This window comes from Hyperoodon ampullatus (genome assembly GCF_949752795.1).
Source record: "Hyperoodon ampullatus genome assembly, chromosome: 14".
Taxonomy (NCBI): Eukaryota; Metazoa; Chordata; class Mammalia; order Artiodactyla; family Ziphiidae; genus Hyperoodon; species Hyperoodon ampullatus.
Genome location: NC_136927.1, coordinates 43,253,574 through 43,275,780, shown reverse-complemented (window position 1 = coordinate 43,275,780; position 22,207 = coordinate 43,253,574). Strand labels below are relative to the sequence as shown.

At 55.0% G+C, this 22,207-nt stretch overlaps 2 protein-coding genes across 2 annotated transcripts; one reads left to right on the top strand and one right to left on the bottom strand.

The window, feature by feature from the left end:
• Window positions 1-11: 11 nt before the first annotated feature.
• RABEP2 (rabaptin, RAB GTPase binding effector protein 2) lies at window positions 12-11,407 on the bottom strand. The gene is made up of 13 exons (XM_079719917.1): window positions 11,332-11,407; window positions 10,609-10,818; window positions 8,400-8,557; window positions 5,779-5,889; window positions 5,344-5,691; window positions 4,316-4,411; window positions 4,133-4,231; window positions 2,782-2,937; window positions 1,787-1,964; window positions 1,472-1,527; window positions 1,323-1,376; window positions 1,114-1,230; window positions 12-672 (listed from the first exon to the last, which is right to left on the bottom strand). The coding sequence occupies exons 1-13, from the start codon at window positions 11,390-11,392 to the stop codon at window positions 571-573; spliced, it is 1,746 nt and encodes a 581-aa protein (XP_079576043.1). The 5' UTR covers window positions 11,393-11,407; the 3' UTR covers window positions 12-570.
• Window positions 11,408-16,144: 4,737 nt separating this feature from the next.
• On the top strand, window positions 16,145-21,940 carry CD19 (CD19 molecule; the record flags this gene model as incomplete). The annotated part of the gene is made up of 15 exons (XM_079719531.1): window positions 16,145-16,235; window positions 16,485-16,772; window positions 17,096-17,299; window positions 17,417-17,710; window positions 18,746-18,856; window positions 19,129-19,177; window positions 19,501-19,589; window positions 19,978-20,091; window positions 20,214-20,318; window positions 20,401-20,469; window positions 20,576-20,635; window positions 20,731-20,787; window positions 21,363-21,455; window positions 21,558-21,660; window positions 21,771-21,940. 14 exons carry the CDS (start codon window positions 16,145-16,147, stop codon window positions 21,644-21,646), a joined length of 1,713 nt encoding a protein of 570 aa, XP_079575657.1. The 3' UTR covers window positions 21,647-21,660; window positions 21,771-21,940.
• Between the last annotated feature and the right edge of the window lie 267 nt (window positions 21,941-22,207).

The window sequence follows — 22,207 nt, the reverse complement described above, 5'->3', positions numbered from 1 at the left end:
AAGGCGACCGATTGAGCTGAGCTGCTTATTTATTGAAAATAAATGACAGAAAAATCTGGCCTTGTCTCCGTGCACACCTTGGGGCCTGGTTCGGGCCCCTGGGGACAAGCATCTTAGTGTCATGCAGTCCAGGAAGCAGCCACCTGTCCCAGGGCGCGTGTGTGGAGGGACCCGGGGACACGACCCAGGGCTCCCGGCCACCACTCACAGCTCGGCTGTGCCTGGGGAAGGGGATGGAGGTAACAGGCATGGCTGTTAGGCTGGGTGGGGGCGGGGGCGGGAGGCTTGGAGCCCAGGAGGCAGCATGGCAGCCAGAAAGCCACAGGGCTGAGCCTGCCCCTCTGGTTTCCAGAGGGGGTTGGGACCCTCACCCAGGGGTCATCTTTGGAAGCAGAAGGCCCAGCCGCCCCTGGGAGGAGGCGCTGGAGGGACAGGGCAGCGGTGGCCCCGTCACCTCAACCCCAGGCTTGGAGAGGGTGAAGACTCCATCCTGAGACCCCCAAAACCTCGGCCTCACGGTTCAGGAGTGGAGAAAGACGGTCTCCCCCCAGGGTGGGTGGTGCTGGCCCCTCAGGTGTCCTTGATGTCCCCGACGTCCCTGAGGGGCGCCTCGTCCATGATGCTGCGCACTTGCTCCAGACTCTCTGCCTGGCGGATCCGTTCCAGGCGCACCTGTGGGGGCCGGCAAGGGAGGCAGAGGGCCCTCGGTGGGAAAATGCAGCCTCCACCCCATCGGCCAGCCCCCTGAGGGGCAAAAGCACGGGACCAGTGTACCCAGGGGCCTCACCTCCCCCAACCCCCCGTGAAAATGGTTCAAGGGAAGAAATGCATCCTAAGAGAGCAGCCTGAGGAAGGGTGGGCAGGGGCAGGTGGAAGTGACGTGATGAGCACAGGGCACGTCGGCGTGCCAGGCCCTGGGCCACGGGCTTCACACCACTGACAAAGATGGAAGCACAAGATCTTCAACGTTTTTTGAGCACTAGCTCAGAGGAAAGGACCATGCCATCCCCAGAGGGAGGGAGAGGACTCTTCTAACTGGGAGACTATCCTTGCAAGACGGAGGACAAGTCACCTGGAGTCATGCCAGTCTGGTGGGGAGGGGACACGCCGTACCTGCAAGGCCTGGGACAGTCGTACGAAATCCCTCTGCACTTGCTCACTGGTCTCCAGCTCAGCCTGCAGCCGCAGCATCTTTGCCCTCTGTTCCGAGAGGAGGTCTGTGAGCTGGGCCTGGGGGCACAGGACGTAGAGCTGGGGCCCTGGGCTGAGGAAACAGGATGTCTGGACAGGGTAACCCCTTCAATATTGCCCCCGATCCTCACCTCTTCTGTGCGGCCCAAGCCCGGTGGCTGCCTCAGGACTTCCTGCTGCCTGGCCTAAGGGAGACATAAAGGGCAGCAGGGGCTGGTGAGGGTCCTCTCCACGCTGCCACCCTCCTCCTCCATCCCGGCCTGGCCCGGTCCTGCCTCACCTTGCTCTGCTCCTGCTGGACCCGCTCCATCTCCATCCTCAGGCTGCACAGGGAGGCTGGGAAGTCAGGCAGGGCCAAGACGTCAGGCCCACGCCCTCTCTCCTTCCCCGCCCCGCCCCGCCCGGCCCGGCTCAGGCTCCAGCCCATACTCACCCTCTAACACCTCTGTGTGGAAAGGAAAGAAAGAGAGGTCAAGGCTCATCATTCTCGCACTGCTTCCTCTCTCCCCTCCTGGTGCCCAGGCAGTCCCTGAGGGGGTGGGGACTCAGCCTCACGGGGAGCGAGGGTGGGGTGGCTCGCTGCCTCCTCCCTCACCTGTCTCCTCCCGCTGCACCCTCAGCTGCCCCTCCAGGCTGGCCCTCGCCGCCGTCTCTTCCTCCAGCGCCTCCCGCAGGGTCACGATCTCAATCCGCAGCCGCTCGGCCTCGTGCTCCTGGGCCTGCTGGTGGGCCCGCGCCTCCTGCTGCGTGCGGCGCACCAGCTGCCGCAGCTCCTGGAAGGATGCAAGTCACGGGCTGGGTGCGGGGCCGGCCGGGGGCCAGTGGCTAGAAGGGGATGGTGGGGAGGGGAAAGGAAGGAAAGAAGGAAGAAAACATAACAGAGGAAACAACCCAAACACCCATCACGGGGAGAGTGGACAAATACCCTGGGACGGCGGTGAATATTTTCCCGCAGCACAACCCGGAGTGGAGGATCCTCAGGAGCGGTGCTGAGTGAAAGCTCCAGGAGACTACCCAGAGCAAGATTCTGAGTTTTTATAACTAAAAACAACTAAAGTTAGCACTCCACGGTTTAGGCAGACGTGTATATGTAATAAAAACGATCCCAAAGAAGGGCAAGGGAATGATAAAGCTCAGGACGGCAGAAACAGAGCCAAGGAACACGGGGCAGGGCGCATGTAAGGTGATGTCAGTTATAGTTCTCAAGGTGGGCAAGGGTTCCGGCTGATGTTCATATTTTTAATAAATTCAATCAGCAGAGGCCAGGCACAGATCAATGATGACAGCTTGTTATGAACCAAAGATTATGATGAATTCAATTTTGTGGATCTCATGTCACTTAAAAATAACAAGCCAAATTACTGCTTCCTTTGCGTCAAGCATTCTGTTAACTCATTTTCTCTCCGTGCTGATGCTGGGAGGGGGTGTGGTCCCATTTGGCAGAGGAGGAAACTGAGCCTTAGAAAAGTTGAGTGAGTTGGCCATGGTGACGCAGCTAATACACAGCAGCCTGGGTCCGTCCCCGATTCCCGTGGCCCCAGGCCAATGCTTTGCTGTGTGTGGAGAGGAAGGGCCTGTCCCCCGCCTTACCAGCAGCGAGCCGGGCAGCGACTCCTCTTGGCCCTCATCCTGCTCCAGGCCCCGGGGGGCTGAAGACGGCAGCTGCTCAGCCCGGAGCCCTTGGTTTTCCTCAGTCAGTCGCTTTACCTCGTGGCTCAGGCACTTGTGCGAGGTGGCCAGCTCTGCCTGGGGATGGACAGTTAGGACGAGGCGATGAGGGGACAGGGGGTCTCCAGTCTCCCGTGAGGCCAAAGCCTGAACACTCCTCCCAGTGGTCAGGAATGACAGCCAGGAAGCCCACGCCCTCCTTCTAGGCTGAGAAAGAAAGAAACACCCTTTAGTAAGCGTCTTTGGCTCCCAAGCTCTTTTTTGGTTTTTTTTTGGCCACACCACATGGCTCACGGGATCGTAGTTCCCCGACCAGGGATCGAAACTGGGCCCCCTGCAGTGGAAGCGCGGAGTCTTAATCACTGGACCGCCAGGGAACTCCCTCAAGCTCTTTCTACACCCTCCTCGATGACTTGGAGGTCACACAGTGGCAGCCAGAGGCCACATCGGGTGTTTTATTTGGTCCATATGGGTGTTTTTAAACCTTAAACAAGGGGCTTCCCTGGTGGCACAGTGGTAGAGAGTCCGCCTGCTGATGCAGGGGACGCGGGTTCGTGCCCCGGTCCGGGAGGATCCCACATGCCGCGGAGTGGCTGGGCCCATGAGCCATGGCCACTGAGCCTGCACGTCCGGAGCCCGTGCTCCGCAATGGGAGAGGCCACAACAGTGAGAGGCCCGCATACCGCAGAAACAAAACAAAAAAACCTTAAACAAGTACAACATTAAAAACTGGGAGACTACACACAAACATCCGGATCTCTGGCTTCTCCTGACAAATGAGAAAACCAGGCAGCATCAAGCCTGCACTCCCAAGCACCATGGGCAGCGAGTCAAGGGGCACTAGCTCCCTTTACAGGGTCTCTTGGTTTGCCCTGCTGCTTCTTCCTGCCTCACACGTGGCCCAGTTCAATCATCTGCCTCTCCTGTCTGGTCTCAGGAAGTATCTGATTTTGCAATCCCTGCTTTTCATTCTCACAACTCTGTAAGCTAGGACCCATTATCTCAATTTCAAGGCATCAAGGCTGAGGCTCTGGGCTTGTGGGATTAGCACAAGATCACAGAGTGAGTGCGTGGTGGGTTCTTCTGAATCAGTACCAGGTGCCCTTGAAACCCTTTTACCCACCTGGCACCAACTCCAGGGCAAAGCCAGAGCGGCTGGTGGTGGGGTGGGGGCAGGGGGCGAGGCAGGACAGGTGCCTCAACCTTCCACGTGGCTCCCTCAACCAATTCCCGTCCCACTCCTCTCCCTCCCATCCCGGCCCCCAGCCCTCACCATCTGCAGCTGAACCCGCTCCTGGGCCTGGCTCACGGTCCCCTGCAGGGTCCGCAGCAGCTGCTCTGAGTTCTGGACCTGGGCCAGGAGCACCTGCATCTGTGGGTGGAAGGGGGGCGAGGGTGAGGCCAGGCCAGGAGGAGGCAGGGAGCGGAGGCCCTGCGGAGCAGAGGCTGAACCCACCTGCTTGGCGCAGTCCTCGTTACTCCGTCTCAGGCCCTCTTGCAGCTCATCCCGCTCCCGGCTGATGCTCTCCAGGTCCTTCTGCAGCTGCCGCCCCTGCCACAGACGCCGGCCTCAGCCTCAACCGCCAAGGGGAGGCTTTCCCTCCTCGCCAGACCTCTCACGCCTTGCCCCCTGCACCTCGGTGGGCAGTGCCATCATCCACCCAGTCATTCAAGCCAAAAGCCCAGGAATGGATGCTGACTCTTCTAAGTCCTCCACTGCCCAGGTCCAACCCACCAGCAGGCCCTGCCCGGCGGCCTCCAAAGTGGATTCCAAATCCACCCATTTCTCTCCACCTCTGCTGCCATCTCCTGGTCCCAGTCACTACCTTTCTCTAAACTATGTCAAGCATCGCCCTCCCAACCGGTCACCACCCTGCTTCTCCCGTTGCCCCCTCCCCCAACTGCAGTCCATTCCCACCCAGAGGCCCCAGTGACCTGTTAAAAGCCTGGAGCAGAGAAGGCTTCTCCCTGCCTGACATGCCACAGAGGCTTCCTGCAGCTTCTCCTCTAAGATGCAAACTCCATGGCTGGCCCCAAGGCCAAGGCCGACCTCCTGTGACCCCTGCCTGCCTTTCTGACCTCATCTCTCTTCCCCTCCTCTGTGGCCTTCCTGCTCCTCAGACACACCGTGGTCTGTCCGTCCTCTGGGCCTTGGAAACTGCAGTTCCTTTGGCCCCCAATCTTCAAAAAGCACCTCATTTTCCAGCCAGGATGGTCTCCTGCATTGCCAGTCTCTATCCCATGACCCTATTAAGTCTTGTTCTGGGTGTCTCACCCTGTGACACTGTCTTCCTCATGTGCCCATGTGCATGTTTGGGCCTGGCTCCCTCACTAGAGGAAGCTCCAAGAGGGTGGGAAGTTTCTTCTTCACTGCAGGATTCCCAGCTCTAGCTCAGGGCCTGGACATAGTAGGTGCTCAGTAAGTACTTGAAACAAGAGACAGATGGGTGCACGTCGGCAGCCCACTCTGCCCACTCCACTCACCTCCACCTGCAGCTGCTCCCACTGGTTGTCTGGGACGAGCTGGTAACCAGGAGGGGGCAGGTAGATGCCCTCAGGGACCAGGGTGCCCGTGGACACCAGAGAGGCTGTCTCTTCCTGCTCGGGGCTCAGGCCATGGCGGCTGCGGGGCAGGGAGGAGCTGCCGCTGGCCCCACCGCCAAGGGAGAAGGAGGAGATGGAGGCGCTGTCGTCACAGTTGTGGGCGAAGGCCTCGGCCGCTGCACCCCCGTCTCCACTCAGCTCCTCGAGAGGCTCCAGTGGGGGAGATGGGTCCCGGGACAGGAGCAACTCCGTGGAGCCGTGCAGGGAAGGGGGATGCCGGGGACGTCTCTAGGGAGAGGGGGCAGGGAAGAGGCTGGGGGGCCAGGGTCCTGCGGCGCCCCTTCTTCTCTCAGCGCCCCCTGGCCACCCCCTCACCTGGATCTCTTGGATCAGCTCCTCTGCCCTCAGCAATTTCGCCTTCAGCTCCTCAATCTCCTGCTCCATGGGCAACACGATCTCCCGCAGCTTCTCCGAGTCCTCGTGGGCCTGAGGAAGGGGGGTTGGGCAGTGACTGTCCCCCCTCCCGACTGCAGGACCCTCAGGACTGTTCAGAGCTTTCCCTCCAAGCACATCAGCTCTTCTAATCCTCCCAAGAAGGCACCGTCCACCCCCATTTTATTTATTTACTTTTTAAATATTTTATTTATTTATTTTTGGCTGTGTTGGGTCTTCATTGCTGCGCGCAGGCTTTCTCTCGTTGCGGCAAGTGGGGGCTACTCTTCATTGCGGTGCACAGGCTTCTTACTGCAGTGGCTTCTCTTGTTGTGGAGCACGGGCTCTAGGCATGCGGGCTTCAGCAGTTGTGGCACGCAGGCTCAGTAATTGTGGCTCGCGGGCTCTAGGGTGCAGGCTCGGTAGTTGTGGTGCATGGGCTTCGTTGCTCTGCAGCATGTGGGACCCTCCTGGACCGGGGCTCGAACCCGTGTCCCCTGCATTGGCAGGCCGATTCTTGACCACTGCGCCACCAGGGAAGTCCCCATCCCCATTTTAGAGAGAGGAACACAGAGGATCTGAGAGCTTACATGACTTGCCCCAGGTCACATGGTACAGAGCCAAGGTCACAACTACCTTCCTGTTGCCCACTTGTAGAGTGACATACTTTTCTTCCCCAACATCATGTATCCTGCTTTCTTTTATCATAGAACGTCACATTGTTAGTTGGGCTCATGACCTAAATTCTAGAATACCATCTACATTTCTCAGCTTTCCTATAACTAAGCATGGCCATATGACTAAGTTCCAGCTATGAGATGTAGGCATGTGTGTCAGGTGCAACTTCCAGGACAACTCCTCAAAGGGAGAGGGTGGGCTTTTCTTTACTCCTCCTCCTCCTTCTTGCTTGCTAAAATGTGGACGTGATGGCTGGTGCTCAAGCAGTCATCTTGGACCATGAGGCAGTAAGATACCCATGGCAAAACAGCAACATAGGAGGAGCCTGGGTTCCTATTGACTTGTTGAGCTGCCACATCAGCCCTGGAATGTCTACCTCTGGTTCTAAGAAAAACAGATTTCTATCTTATTTAAGCCACTGTTATTTGGGTTTTCAAACTTTGTCCTAATCAGTATGTCTTCCCATACTCCTATCACCAGCATATTTCTGGCCACTTCTTTTCAGTCTTTTCAGGTTTGGGATCCTGTTGAACTTGCACAGCCAACAGCCTCTGGACACCTCCACTTGGATGTTGCACAGGCTCCTCTGTCCAAGTACAGCCAAATCTGAACCAACTCATGACGCTGCTTCTCCTCCCATAAGCTCTAGATTGGCGAGAATGACCCTGCTATCCACCCAGCTGTCCAAGGCATAAATCTGCCAGTCATCCATCCTCTTCCAAGTCATGCCATTTCTACCTCTTGAATCATGCAAAAACCCATCTCAGACAAGTTCAGTTTAACCCTCCAAATCTCTTATGTGCACAGTGGCAACAGGTAGGGTAAGCCTGTATGCTCTGCAGATGCCCACGCCGTAGACGGACGCAAGGCCAGGACTGGAACTTCCCGACTCTGGGCCTGTGGCTCCTTCCGCCGTACCAGGTAGCCTTAATTTAGCAGAGCCCTCTCCTTCACCACCCTGTGTAACCGCTCCCTGAGGAACACTCTGAAGGCAAGTAAGTAGCAGCCTCTGCTGGCAAACTGTGGGTTGGAACCTTCCTTTCTTGGGCTCCTATTTTGATCTGTGTCCTTCTAACCAGGCAACTTACTCCATCTGCCTGAGCTGCAGTTTCCTCACGTATAAAGTGAGGTAACTACCTACCTCACAGCGCAGCTGTGTGAATCAAATGAGGGAAGATGTGAATTTGCTCTGAAAGATGAAGAGTTTGGTAACATGTGCTTCCTACAATTGTTCATGACAAGAGTAATGGAGGCAATATACCACAGAGATTAAGAGCAAAGCTTCAGAACCAGACTGCCTAGATTTTAAAATCGCGGATCTGCTCCTTTTTATGTGTATAACCTGGGGAGAATTACTAAACTTCTCTGAGCCTCACCTTACTCATCTGTTAAATGGATCTAATGGGTCCCTCTTTTAGGGGAAAGATTGGGGAGACTTGAGTCTGTCAAGCAGGTATTGCAATGCCTAGTGCATGAGAGGTATCCTTAAATTCTAGCTCCCTCCCCTCTACATGACATGACTTTTTTCTTTTTTTTGGCTGCGCTGCGTGGCTTGCGGGATTTTAGTTCCCCGACCAGGGATCGAACCCGGGCCCCTGCAGTGAAAGCACAAGTCCTAACCACTGGACCGCCAGGGAATTCCCTACATGACTTTTCTTAATTTGGGAGGTAAACACACCTGGCCATCCCACTAGTAAGTGGCAAGCCAGGACCGTGCTGAGTACAGGGCTCGTGTACGTTATACCTAGAATTATTACTGGGTGCCCTGCTCCCAGTGATGTGGCAGTGGGACCCAGATAATCCCTCTGCCCCACGGTCACCTTTGGCTGCTTCAACATATTTCCAAATCCTTGAGGAGGGGGCGGGTAGGCTATCCCAACCCCAACCTTTTCCATCTGCTTCTCCAAGGAGTCCAGGGGGTGAGCCCTGGACAGCAGCTGCTTCAGGCGCCCCAGCTCCCGCTCCTTCTCCTCACAGTCCTGCTGCTGCTGCTGCCGCTCCTGCTTCAGAGACGTGATCTGGGCTTCATAGCTGCTGATGGAGTCTGGCGAGACAGGAAGGGCAGAGGAGAGGGAGGGTCAGTGTGCCAGCCCTACCTCGGGGCGAGCGGGGGGCGCTCCATCACTGCCGCTCTCTGCAAGGCAATTTACCATAGCAGTGATGACAGTGGACATTGTGGTGGGATGGTCCTGGGCAATCAGTTCGCCTCTCTGCATAATGTCCTCGGCCAATGATTATCCCACTGGCTTGTTACAGGATCAAATGACATGATATCTGGAAGGGGTTCAACCCTCTTCCTGGTACATAATAAATGCTAAAGATAGGCTATCTGTTGCTATTAATACATACCGATAACAATCAATATCTAATAAGAGTCATAAATATTCACTCTGGACCAGACTCTGAGCTGGGCTCTGGAAATAGAGAAATTAATCAAACACAAACCCTGACACCAGGAGCCCACAGTCCAATGAGGAAGACAGCTGTGGAAATAGTTACGAAGCAGTGTGAGGAGAGCTCGTGAAAGGACCACTCCTGGGCTTGTGGATCCCAGAGGAAAGAGCCCCTCGCTCTGCCTGCCAGGCCAGGAGAGACACCAGCAAGTGGTAAAGGATGGAAAGGACACATTAAGTAACAGGAGCAAAGGCTCACAGGTGGGAAGGTGGACGGTGTGGCTGGGGCATGGTGGGCACATTGGAAAAACTGGAGTGAAGATGTAGGAGGAGATGCCGGGAAGGGTGGAGAGGGTGGCCGTGAATGGCTGCTAAGGCCTTGAATGTCACGCCAAGGAGTTTGGGATTTATCCTACATGTCAGTGGGAGGTAAAGGGATGCTGGGCGGAACATGGTCATTTTTCATTTGCATAGTTATTTATTTTAACACATACTAACATTAGAAGTAAGGGTTCTGTTGCCAGACTGCCTGGGTTCAAATCTTCTCCTTTCTATCTGTATGACCTTAGGCAAGTTGTCTAACCTCTCTGGGCCTCAGAGCTTCCTCTGTAAAATGGAGATGGATAATAGTTCCTAACTCATAGAGATTATTATGAAGATTAAATACTCATAAAGCATTTAGCTCAGTGCCTGGCACTCAATAAGTGTTATTATTATTATTATTATTACTATTATTATTATTTAGGACACAGTTTCTTACAGGGACAGGAAGTTCCCTTTAAAATAAATGTATATAGGTTTTTTAAAAGTGGATCTATTTAAAGAACAATATTAAGTAGATGACAGGGTAAGTCATACAAGGACAACCATGTTGCACAGATGGTACATGGATGCCTGAAATGTGGGGAACCATGGCCCCAGAGAAATCTGGAGCCAGGAGCAGTTGTTAGAAAGGGAAATGACATGGTGGGATGGGAACTGTAGGAAGTTTACTCTGGAAGTCAACGTCAAGGCCAGATTATAGAGGGAGACTTGTAAAAAGGCTGGGACAACAGTCCGGGGGAGTTGATGAGAGCTTTGCTACAGCAGTGGCAGTGGAAGCAAAGGGGTGGGATGCAACTGGGAGCTATTGCAGAGACTCTGGCCTTGGACTACAGGAGAAGGGGAATGGAGGAAAAGAAGCTGGAGGATCTGGGACAAGGGGAGCTGATGCATCCCAAGTACAGAGGATGAGAGGGAGAGAAGTCTGTGCATGTGGGGCGGGGTGGCGGGGAGGTTGTGCGCGGATGTAGGGGTGTTTGGGGAAGAAGGGAAACCAGATGATGAGACTTACAGAGACTAGGCCCAGGGCCGAGTCTGAAGGCCAGAGGCTCAAACGAGTTCTCAGGGAACTGAGAAGCTGCTCACTTTCAGGGTTGATCAGTCATCAGTGAGGGACAAGAAATGACACGACATGGGGCCAGGGAACAGGTAGCAGCTCCGAGCTAAACTTAGCTGGAACTGACAGAGCTGCTGCTAGCGCAGGCAGTGCCGCTATGCAAATTAGAAAAGGGCGCGTCTCCCTCTGAGCCCCTGGGTCTGCCCTGCGCTAGGCAGCCCTGCTAACCTACCCCATAGGTGTAGGTTATGCCCGCTGACCCCTTTCTTGTCATGCACTCCCCCTTATGGGGCTGAGGGAGTCTGGGAGGAGTGCCTGCCTCACCTTTCAGGATGGCCTGCAGCGAGGCCACCTCCTCTTGGCATTGCCGCTGCACTGCAGCCACAGCCTCGGCCTTCGTGCTCTCGCTCACCTCGGCCACAGCCTTCATGGTTTCCATTTCTGCCAGGGCGCCTGCCAGCTCAGCCCGAAGCCGGTCGAGCTCCCCTGATTCGGCTTCAACTTTTGCCCCCTCCGGGGTCCGGGGGTCCAGCGCTGTGAAGGACAGGGATCAGCCTCTTTTCTCATCACTCTCGGATTCCCAATATTCCCAGGGCATCAAATCCTCAACTTCTGCAACTTAGTACAGCAGCCAAGGTCCCTGCACCTTTACCTAGCCCCGCCCCACTCACCTGGCCCCTCCCCTTCCCCGACTCCTCCTCACCTAGCTCTGCCTAGTGTTGCCTAGAGCCCCGCCTCTTCCTCCCTCGGTTCACCCAATCCCCTCTTTTCTCTGACACGACCCTTCCCTTCTAGTGGCTCGCCCCTTTTCCACCTGGCTCCTCCCCTCCCACACTGGGCCCCACCTCTAACCTGCCACTGGCCCTCTCCCTTGAATCGCTAGACCACGCCCCCTCCGTCTTTCGCCACCCCCCCGCCCCGGCGGCGTGGTCCCGCCCCTTTCTCCAGGCTCCCCCCACCACCCCCCACCCCCCACCCACCGACGCCGAGCTCGGCCCCGCCTCCGGCCTCGCCGCCCCTCGCGTGCACAGACGCGTCCTCACATACCGGCCTCCGGCTGCCGCCGCCGGACATCCTCACCCGCGGCCGCCGGCGCAGGTGCCGCCATCGCCTCCGCTCAAACGGCGGGTTCCCGCACTCCCCGGTGACTGCGCTCACCGCTTCCGGGTCCTCTCGGCTGTTTCCGGATCCGCTCGGCTGTTTCCGGATCGGCCCTGGGCTCGAGGCTGAGGCCGGAGTTGGGGAGGGGTGGCCGAGCCTCGGCCGAAGATTTCCGAGTGGACTCCCGGCCGCGGCCCCAGGTCCCGCCCCTCCTCGCCTTCTTTGTTGGGCAGCGGTGCTCGAGAAGGACGCCTGCCCTTCAAACCCCGAAGTAGTTCTTTCGTCAAAGGCCTTTGGGCGTCTCCGCGTGACCTTGGAAGCTTTGCTCAAATTACACGTCCTCCGGGACGCCCACTGCCTCAGCCTAAGGAGAGCGAAGCTCTCGCGGTTTCTCCCAAGCCCCGGAGCTGACCTCTTTGATCGGCCCCTGGCCGCCCTTCCGCCAGAGCTAGGCTCACGTTACAGCGAATTGTGGTCTAGCCTCCCTGCACCTCCGCTTTCGTGGAGCGTCCCTCGGGGCAGGGCTGCTGGGTCGACTTCACTTTTCTGGGCGCCTGGGTCCCCGCGTAGTCAGTCGTAGAAGTCAGAAACTTCCATGTCCCCACCCCCACTTTGATATTCAGCCGGTCACCGCTTCCTGCTAATCCTCCCTCCACCTCCCAGTGCCTCTGAAATCCCTCCTTTTCTCTGTCGGCCGCTGCCCTAGGTCAAGCTCTCATTATCTGTGACCTCTCCCCTCCAACAGCCGACCTGACTTCTCCCCTTGGACGGTGACAGGTAACTCAAACTTCAGTCTAGAGCCTTGATTCCCTTTCTCCCAAACCCGTTTCTCCCTCTGGAAAGTACATTCCAGGAGCCTGTAAGTCCTTGGTTCTTCGTGTCCTCCTGCAAGTCATGTCTCACTTAAAAATGGGCGAAGGACAGGAATAGACATTTCATTGATGTCGCAGATGGCAAATATGTGCATGAAAGAAGATATTCAACATCATTAGCCATTAGGGAAGTGCAGATTTCCTACTTGCACACCTACCAGGACAGCTAAAATTTAAAAAGAGTGATAATACCAAATGCTGGTGAATAGATGGAGAAACTGAGTTTCTCATGTATTCCTGAAGAGAATGTAAAATGGTATAGCTACTGTGGAAAAGGGTACGACAATTTCTTACAAAACTAAACATGACCTTACCTGAACACATCAAGCTTTTCCCCACCCCAGGTCTTGGCTCCGAAGTCACCTTCTCAGTGAAGCCTTCCCTGACCACCCTTTCTAAAGTAGCCACTTCTATCACCTGTCCACCATTAGATCGCATTAGAGACTTCTCACCACCTGAAATTGTTTATTGGTTAACTTATTTATTGTTTATTAACAATTGGTTAACCAATTGTTTACTGGTTAACTTGTTTATTACCCCCTTTAGCCTTCTGTGGCCCCCAAGACTTGAATCAGAGCTCCATGAGATTAGGAACGTTATCTTTCTTGTACCCTGTTATTTTCCCAGCACCTAGCACAGTGCCGGGTAAATAAACAGTAGTAAATAAATATTTGGTGAATGAATGAATGAACACTTTCCTTACTGATCTCTCTGGCCTCCCTCCAACCTCCTCCCCTCCCCCACCCCACTGCAACCTGGGTAGTTTTAGAAAATGCAAATCTGACCAGGTCAACTCCTAGATTATAAATCCCCAAGAGCTTCTTGCCCTCAGAATAAATTCCAGACTCCCTGCATATGTGGCAGGGTTTCTTGGGAAGGGCATGAAATGATGCCTGTAAATAAGGTTCCGGTCAACTATCAGGCTTGGATTTTAACCCGAGACCCTGGGAGTCATTGAAGGCTGTTGAGCAGGGGAAGCACACGGCTAATTCCAAGGAAACACTCTCTGTGAGGAATGTGGGTGGGAAGTAAAGGAGGTAGAGGACAGAGAGCCCAGAAAACAAGCTGTTGAAATGGTTCTGGTTGAGAAGAGTCCAAAATAGGAGAAAATTGACTCTAGAAATATTGAGGATAGAAAATGAACTAGCTTTGGTGACTGAGTACATGGGGGAAAGAGAAAAGAAAGTTTCCTGTCACTCTTCTAACTTCCTTCCCTTTTTATTTATTTATTTTAGTTGATTTACAATATTATGTTAGTTTCAGGTGTCCAGCAGAGTGATTCGGTTGTGTATATATATATTTTTTTTTCAGATTATTTTCCATCATAGATTATTACAAGATATTGAAGATAGTTTCCTGTGTTATACACTAAATCCTTGTTGCTTATCTATTTTATGTATAGTAATTTGTATCTGTTAATCGCATACTCCTAATTTATCCCCCCCCACCCCGTTCATTTCCCCTTCGGAAACCATAACTAACTTACTTCCTTTATACAACAAACACTTATTGAGCACCTACTGGATGCCAGTGAACCAGGCAGTAAAGACCCCTGTTGTAGCACAATGAATAATCTAGGGCAGGTGGCCAATGAGAAGACTAAAAAATAAACAAGCAGACTTTGGGACTGGGGCAAAAGCTGGGAAGGAAATAAAACAGGCGTGTGAGGTTAATTTCAAAGTACCTGGGGTGTCAGGAAAGGCCTCTCTGAGGAAGCAATGTTTGAACTGAGAGTTGAGCAAGGAAAGGAGCCAGTGGAGTGAAGAGCCGAGAGTAGATCCAGGAAGAAGGGCAGCAAGTGCAAAGGCCCTGAGTCAGGGGCAGAGTGGCGGAGAGTTGAGGTAGGAAATATAGTCACGGGCAGTCTCCCTCAGGTCTTTGGAATATTTATTTTAGGCAGAAAACAGTCGCTGGAATGTTCTAAGCAGGGAGCTGACATGCTCCAGCAAGAAGACTCTGCGTGTGAGGCAGCTGGAAGCTAGTGAAGGGATGAGAGAGATTCTGTTGAAGGAAAGGCAGATGGGGTCCTGCCCCCTCACCGGCTCCATTCTCTTCCCCCCTCCCCAGCCACCCCAACCCCCCCAAAGGGAGGTGGGGGCCCTGCCAGCTGGAGGGTCCCCTGGGGTTTGCCTAAGGCAAACAGGAAGCCACAGCCCAGTGAGACGGGCCTGGGAACCAGCAACTGAGAAAGCAGGTCTCCTGGGTCCCTGGCCCTTCTCCCTCCGTGACTGCAGCAGTGATAGACAGAGATTCACATGGAGGGGGTGGGGCGGGTGGGGGGGAGGAGAGAGAGAGAGAGAAAGAGACATGGGGGTGTGTGTGTCAGAAGAACAGATTTAAGAGTCAGGACACCTGGGTCCTGGTGCCCAGTTGTACCACCAGCCCAATGTGTGATCTCAGGCAACACCCTGCCTTTGTGTGGGGGGGGGCTCGATTTTCCCACTTCTAAATGGGTTCCTTCCATAACTGAAGCAGGGGCTTCCTGGGGAAGAACTGGGAGACAAAGGGGCATTAAGCATCAGTCATTCCTCAGTACCGCTGCAAAGGAGCCCCAGTGGCAGAATGGCTTGAACCCTTAGTTATTAATGGACACTGTCTCTCACGAACTGAGAGCGCTTGCTATGTGCTGTGCTGAGCTACAAGTGCCATATATATATCATCCTGTTTAACCTCCACAAACAATATATATTTTTTTAATTTACGAAATTTATTTTCTTATATAGATTATGAATTTCTCTGGGCAGACAGCCTTCACCTTACTGCACTAATAGCACATCTGTAATACCAAGCTACAGGGTAAGTCTTAACAAGGTCTGTATTCAACATAGCACTTGTCTACCGGGCACTGTAGAGCAGGATGAGGAAAAGCCAGGATCCATCTCAGGCGATGAAGGGGGAGGGGGCAATGTGTCTCCCCTTCTGACAGATGGTTTTCTCCCCGGAAGGGGAACATGCAAAGTTATGTCTGGATTCTGGAAGTGGGTGGAGATCTTGGAGGCTGAGAAGCCCAAGGCAGCACTGCAGCTCGGCTCCCTTTATCTCTGAGGGAAGCAGGGACTCCTCGTTCACTCATCTGTAACACGTCACTCTGGCCTAGCTGATGCTTTGGGGAAACGGGGACAGGGGTCATCATCGAATTAGCAGCAATTAAGAACAGGCCATACACTGCCACAGTGTGGAGGTGTCATCCTGGCCCCAGGGACCTGAAAGCACAAACAATATTTTGAGACTACGGTTATTATCCCCAGTTTAGAGAGAAAGAAACTAAGGCTTAGAAAGATGAAGACAATTAGCCAAGTGGTGGAGGTGGAGGATTCAAACTCAGGTCTGCCAGATCCCACTGTATGTGTGATGGGCTGCTTGTACGGAGGTGGAGGAAGGCCCAAGAGACGTTGGTTGAATGAATGAAGGGGGTGTGTGTGTGAAGGGAAATGAACTAAGAGCCTGAGGTTGAAGGAGGGAGGAGGAGGAGAAGGAGGGAGCCTGGATCCACTCATTCAACAAATATTCCTTGGGCGCCTACACAATAACGTGCCAAGCACTGTTCCGGGGCACTGTGTGTACAGTTGTGAACAGGACAAAGCTCTGCCACAAGGGGCTTTCTAGTGGAGAAACAAATCCATCAAGAAAGGAGACACGCAAATAAGATCATCTCACATGGTGGTAAGTGCTGTGATGAAAATAAAACACGGTAGCAGGGAGGAGGTGAGTTTTGTGGTTCTGGAGGGGTGCGTGGAGAAAGGGCCTGAGGCATGACCACCCCTTCCTCTCTGGGGGGACTGCCCATCCTCCCCCACAGACGCCCATGGTTCAGTGCCCACCAGGTCCCCGCCTGCCCCAGCATCCCCCGCGCGGCGAAGCTGGGTGCCCCGGGGAGTCTGGCCACCATGCCACCTCCTCTTCTCCTCTTCTTCCTCCACCTGTTCCTTACCCCCATGGGAGTCAGGCCCCAGGAAACACAACTACTGGAGGCTAAAGGTATGTCCGGAGGGCAGAGGTGGATGGAAGGGCTGGAAACCTGGGTTCCGGTTGGGTGCCCTTGGCCAAGTCACTTACCTTCTCTGAGCCTCCATTTTGTTATTTGTAAAATTCAGGGGAAGACTGCAAGGACTCTGAGGACTTATCCACTCCCAGCTGGTGGGGTCGTTGGCTTTATAACCCAGTCTGAGGAGTGAAGGGGGCTAGGGGCTCCTCACTCCCCACCCCCATCCTTCTCTCTCTCCACAGAGGGAGGCAATGCTGTGCTGCCATGCCTTGAAGGTCTCTCAGATGGTCCCCCTGAGCAACTGGCCTGGTTTCGGGGCTCCCAATCAACACCCTTCTTAGAGCTGAGCCTAGGGCTACCAGGCCTGGGCATCCATGTGGGGCCCCTGGGCACCCTGAAGGAGCCCCAGGGAACCTTGCTGTTCATCTTCAATGTCTCCGACCAGATGGGGGGCTTCTACCTGTGCCAGCCAGGCCCCTCTTCTGAGCAAGCCTGGCAGCCTGGCTGGACGGTCAGCGTGAAGGGCAGCGGTGAGGTCCGGGCTGGGGCAGGGAGGGCTGGATGAGAAGAGGGAGGCCCACCGTAGATGGAGGAGGTCCAGCAGCTGAAATGGATCTGGAGGGAGGGGCTGGAGTGTCCGAGGGACAAGCTGGGAGCCAGTTTTAGGTGGCTTCTAAAAACTGCTGTGGCTTCGTGACGGCAGCACTGCGCTGCTCTGTATTTGTCTTTCACTCTTTTCTCTGAGTCGCCGTTTCTCTGTCTCTCTCTGGGTCTTTGCCTCTGCCTTTCTGGGTCTCTGTATCTCTCTGCCTCTCCTAGATGTCTCTGTATCTGGTTCTGGGTATCTTCCCAGGAGAACTGTTCCGGTGGAATGCTTCAGACCTAAATGACCCAAGCTGTGGCCTGGGGAACAGGTCCTCAGGGGGCCCCAGGCTCTCTTCTGGTCACCCCACAAGGTCCCAGCTCTATGTGTGGGCCAAGGACCGCCCTGCGATCTTACGCACAGACTCTGCCTGTGCCCCACCTAACGGCACTTTGAACCAGAGCAACAACCACGGTAAGGTGCTGGGGAGATGCCAGGAAGTGGGGGGATGATAACTGGGACCTGGATGGTGTGCAGGGGAGGAGACCCCCAAGGACTACACTTTCCTAGCCTTGGCTCTCCTTGCCCCAGACCTCACGGTGGCCCCTGGCTCCACACTCTCGCTGTCCTGTGGGGCATCCCGTACCTCACTGGCCAGAGGCCCCATCTCCTGGATCCATGTGCGTCCCAAGAAGCCTAACATCAAATTGCTGAGCCTAAACCTGAGTGAGGATGCCCAACTCAGAGAGATGTGGGTCATGGGCACCCTCGGGGGAAAGGCTGTTCTGTTGCTGCCTGAGACCACAGCTCAAGATGCTGGCATCTATCATTGTAACCATGGCAACGTGACCACCCAGATGCAGCTGAAGGTCACTGCCCAGTCAGGTAGAGTTTCTCCCGATTGTGGGGCATCTGAGTGGGGCTACTGGGAAGAACCGGAAGCCCGGCAACCTTGGTTCCCCAACCTGAGGGCTAGTAACAGCCTCACCCCGAGCCCCAGCCTCTACACTGAACACTGACCCCAACTTTTTCCTCCCTTGCTTCCAAGACACTACTTTTCTGGGTCTTTTACCACTGGTTGTTCCTTCCCATCAACTTTGGGAGAGGCTTCCTTCCTCCCTCATTCCTCACAGTTGGAGCCTTGAGCCCTCTTCTTATCCCTGTCTACACTTTCTCACCCTTGATTACACACTCTTCTTGTTTGACCTCCTTTACTCCCATGGCTCCTTAGGCCACCATGCCTTGGTGACTCAGTTCCATACACCCCACACCCAGCCAACTCCTGGCATTGCCATTTGATGTCCATGGACATTGCAGGCTCAACAGGTACAAAATCAAACTTGATATCTTCCTCAAGCACAGTCTTCTAGGTGGCCCTAGAAGTGAAGGACACTATTACCTGCCCATGTGCCCAAGCCAGCAACCTGGGCATCCTTCCTTTTCCTCACCTGTCCACCAAATTGGCCATAATGTTCTGCCCATTCTGTCTCCCTTCTTTCAATCCTACCATGTTACTGCAACCACAGTTCTCAAACTCATCCTGAACTTTCCCTCCAAACTCGACCTCAGCAGCACATTGCTGCATCTCACCTCTAACCCTGTGAACTCGACTCTGCCCTTTACGTTGACCATGGCTGTCCTTAACTGCAGCAGGAAGCTGATCATTATGCTCCCCTTAATCCTAACATCGTGTCTGACTATAGTCATAGTTTGTTCATGGTTTGCTTAACAGATGCCACTCCAGGCCCCGTGCCAGGCTCCGGGTCCTCAGAGGGAGGGAGGAGAGCCCTCCCTGTAGCTTGGGATGTTGAGGATCTGTGTCTTGCCCCAGCCCCCCGAGACTTATGGCCCTTTGAGATCTTGAGGCTGGACAGCAAGATGCCAGCCCAGGGTCTTCATCTCATAGCTCCTTCCCCCTAGCAGTATGGCATTGGCTACTGGAGACTGGTGGCTGGATAGTCCCTGTTGTGACTTTAGCTTATCTGATCTTCTGCCTGGGTTCCCTGGTGGGCTTTCTTCATCTTCGAAGAGGTGAGTCATGTCCCCCAGCTGGTCTTCCCAAACTTACCCCTCCCTCCTCAGGAGAGGCCACACTGGCCAGTCTGACAACCATCTGTTTCTCCTCCCACACCTCCCCCACAGACCTCAGAATCCTGCCCCCACTCCTTTTCTACCCCCTCCCCCAAACTACCCGAGCTCTTTGGAATTTGAAATCCCATCTCCTCCAAGTGACTTCCCCAGCATCCCCCAAATCTTCACTCTTGAGTCTCTCTCCTCTGATCATTCCCCTTAACTCCCCCCAGCCCTGATCCTGAGGAGGAAAAGAAAGCGAATGACAGATCCCACTAGAAGGTAATGATGCCAGCGCCCTCCAGGCTCCCACTCCCGCACTTTCACCTTATGCTTTGCACTTGCTGTTTCCTCTGCTCAGGGTGTCTTTTCTCCATCTCTATGGTTGAAATACTGCCCAACCTTCAAAGCCCAGCACCAAAGCTACCTCCTCTGTGAAGTCCTCCTTCGAGTGATCGCAGACCCCTCTGTAGGCTGTGGCAGAACAGAGGTGCTCATAACAAGTGACCACATTTTAACCTCTGAGGGTCTAGCCTGAATCTTGAGTGTCCCCTCCAGTCCCCTCCAGGCCTGGCCTCACAGTGCAATTCCCCTTCCTCCTCCAGGTTCTTCAAAGTGACGCCTCCCCCGGGAAACGGGGCCCAGAACCAGTACGGGAACATGCTCTCCCTCTCCACTCCCCACTCAGGCACGGGTAGGAGGCACCGCCAGGTCCCTGACCCAGAGTTAGAACCCCACCCATTTTCCTCATCCTTCTAGACCCCTGAGCTCCAAGTCTTCCCGAGCTCGGAGCTCCGCCTTCAGAAAAGAGCCCGCCCCATGGTGCGGAGTCCCGCCCCGACTTGAGCCCCGCCCCCAGGACCAAGGTCCGCCCCCAGAACTCGTATCCCCGCCCCCAGACTCGGGACCTGAAGTCCAGTTCTGACCCCAGAACCTCTCCCAGAGACTTCAGGCCACGCCTCTAGATTTAGATCCCGCCCCGCTGGCTCAAGGCTGGGTACCTAGACCCGGAGTCCTCCAACAGGCCCTGAAGCATCCTCTGCCCGTAGCCCTGACCGCCCCCATCTCCTCTCACCCGCCAGGACGCGCCCAGCGGTGGGCTGCGGGCCTGGGAGCCACCGTGCCGTCCTACGGAAGTCCGCACAGCGACGTCCAGGAGGCCAGAGCCGCGGGGTCCCGGAGCCCACCAGGAACCGGTGATTGAGGGGGGTGGTTACTCCCATGGGAGGTATTCGAGTGGTCTGTGGCAGGAATAGTGGACTGGGGCCTGGAGGAGGGGGCCCGTGACCCGGTTCCCACCCCCATCCCCAAACCCCAGGCCCAGAAGAAGAGGAAGGGGAGGCCTATGAGGAGCCGGACAGTGAGGAGGGCTCCAAGTTCTACGAGAACGACTCCAACCTTGGGCAGGACCAGCTTTCCCAGGGTAAGACTGCCCTCCCTCATCCTCACCTTCTCAGCTGGGGTGGGCTGTGGGCCCTCCCTGGATCCCTCTCCTTCTCCACCAGATGGCAGCGGCTATGAGAACCCTGAGGAAGGGGTCTTGGGTCCTGAGGATGAAGACTCCTTCTCCAACGGTAATCTGGGGTACTTGTGGGGCCTCATAGACTTGGGAGAACCCACAGGGCTGTGGATCCCCTACAGGGCCGGAGTGGTCCCTGGAGTTCTCTCTTTTTTCGGCAGCAGCTGAATCTTATGAGAATGAGGATGAAGAACTGGCCCAGCCAGTTGCCAGGACAACAGGTGTGTGTGAGGATGGTCACATTCCTGCGGGGTGGATGGGGGTGGTGGTGTGTGTGACGCGAAGGCCGGGAGTGACTTCCCTCTTCCTTCTCCAGACTTCCTGAGCCCCCATGGGTCAGCCTGGGACCCCAGCAGGGAGGCAACCTCCCTTGGTGAGAAGTGCTTGGGACCTGCCTGTCTTGTCCAGGTTGGGTTGATGTGGCCTCGGCTCTAATGTCAGGCCCGACCTTGACCTTGGTTCTGACCCCAAACCCAAGCCCAATCCTGACCTTAGATTTGACTCCAACTCTAACCTCAACACTGACCCCAATGCCCATCCTGATGCCCAGTGTTCACCCCATCCCTCATCATCAACATCAGCCCCAACCCCAATCCAGTTCCAGCCTGGACTTTGACCTCCAGCTCACCTCAGCCCCAGTGCAGGCCTCACCTTTGACCTGAGCTCTCTCTACAACCTCCTCACAACTCTGACTTTGACTCCTTCCAATTCCGTTCTTCACTTTTTCTCTGACCACGACCATAATCTAACCACACGTGATCAAACCCCACAACAAACAGGGGCCAGAACCTGATGCTAACTCTGTCACTCCTTCCTGGTACAATATTGTTCAAGCCTTCCACTTTCCTCTGCCCCTAAGACTCCCTCAGTATCTTAGGCTGCACTTCCCTTCCCCAAGCCCCCAGCATGGCTCCCAGGCTTCCAACTCTCCATCCCCTGGCCAAACAGGGTCCCAGTCCTATGAGGATATGAGAGGGATCCTGTATGCAGCCCCCCAGCTCCGCTTTGTTCAAGCCCAGCCTGGTCCCAGTCATGAGGAAGGTGGGTGCTTCTCCTGCTGTCTCCCATTGTCCTCTGAGGCTTCCTCCCTCCCAGCTGACTTTCAGCTCCACTTATGTCTTACTGCTTCCTGGTCCTGACCAGATGCAGACTCTTATGAGAATATGGATAATCCCGATGGACCAGAACCAGCATGGGGAGGAGGGGGCCACATGGGCACCTGGAGCAGCTAGGTGATTCCCTTCAGGTGAGCTGGGAACTGCCCTCCAAGGATGGGAAAGAAGGAGGGAGATGAATAGGGATGGAAGTGGGGTGCTGGCTCCTGGACTGCTCCCCATTACCATTTCTTCTGCATAGCATGGACCTCCTCAGGCCCCTGAGATCCACACCTGACTCTGAAATCTTGTACCCCCAGCAGATGGCGCCAGCCTCTGGAGCAGTGTTACTCAGGATGCGTGTATCTGTGTACACACACAGTGTACACAAGCTAAACTTCGGCCCCCTTTGCACTCCCCAAATAAACTCAGTGAGCTCTTCCAATCCTGTGACATAGTGCCCTTTTGTGGGAGGGGAAGGGAAGGTGAGGATGCATGTATTCCCATCCCCTCTTGAATCCAGCGGAGGAGGGAGAACTCCATCTCCGGAACCACAGGGCCTTTTCCTGCCTGGGGCTTGGCCTGCACTCATCTCCCTCACTTGCCTGCCATTCCCGCCAGCCAGTCATTCAGTCATTGTTCATTCGGCAGTTGTATTTGTGGCGCCCAGTGAAGACGAAGCAATCCAGGAATTGGCAG

Bases quoted from the DNA above. Each gene is read 5' to 3' on its own strand.
- RABEP2 (XM_079719917.1), bottom strand. From the start codon at position 11,392: ATGGCGGCACCTGCGCCGGCGGCCGCGGGTGAGGATGTCCGGCGGCGG. The intron at 4,232-4,315 runs GTGGGTTCAGCC...TTCCACCCACAG, and splicing joins ACGAGGACTGCGCCAAGCAG to ATGCAGGTGCTCCTGGCCCA. The intron at 1,528-1,786 runs GTGAGGGAGGAG...CTGACTTCCCAG, and splicing joins GGTGCAGCGGGAGGAGACAG to CCTCCCTGTGCAGCCTGAGG.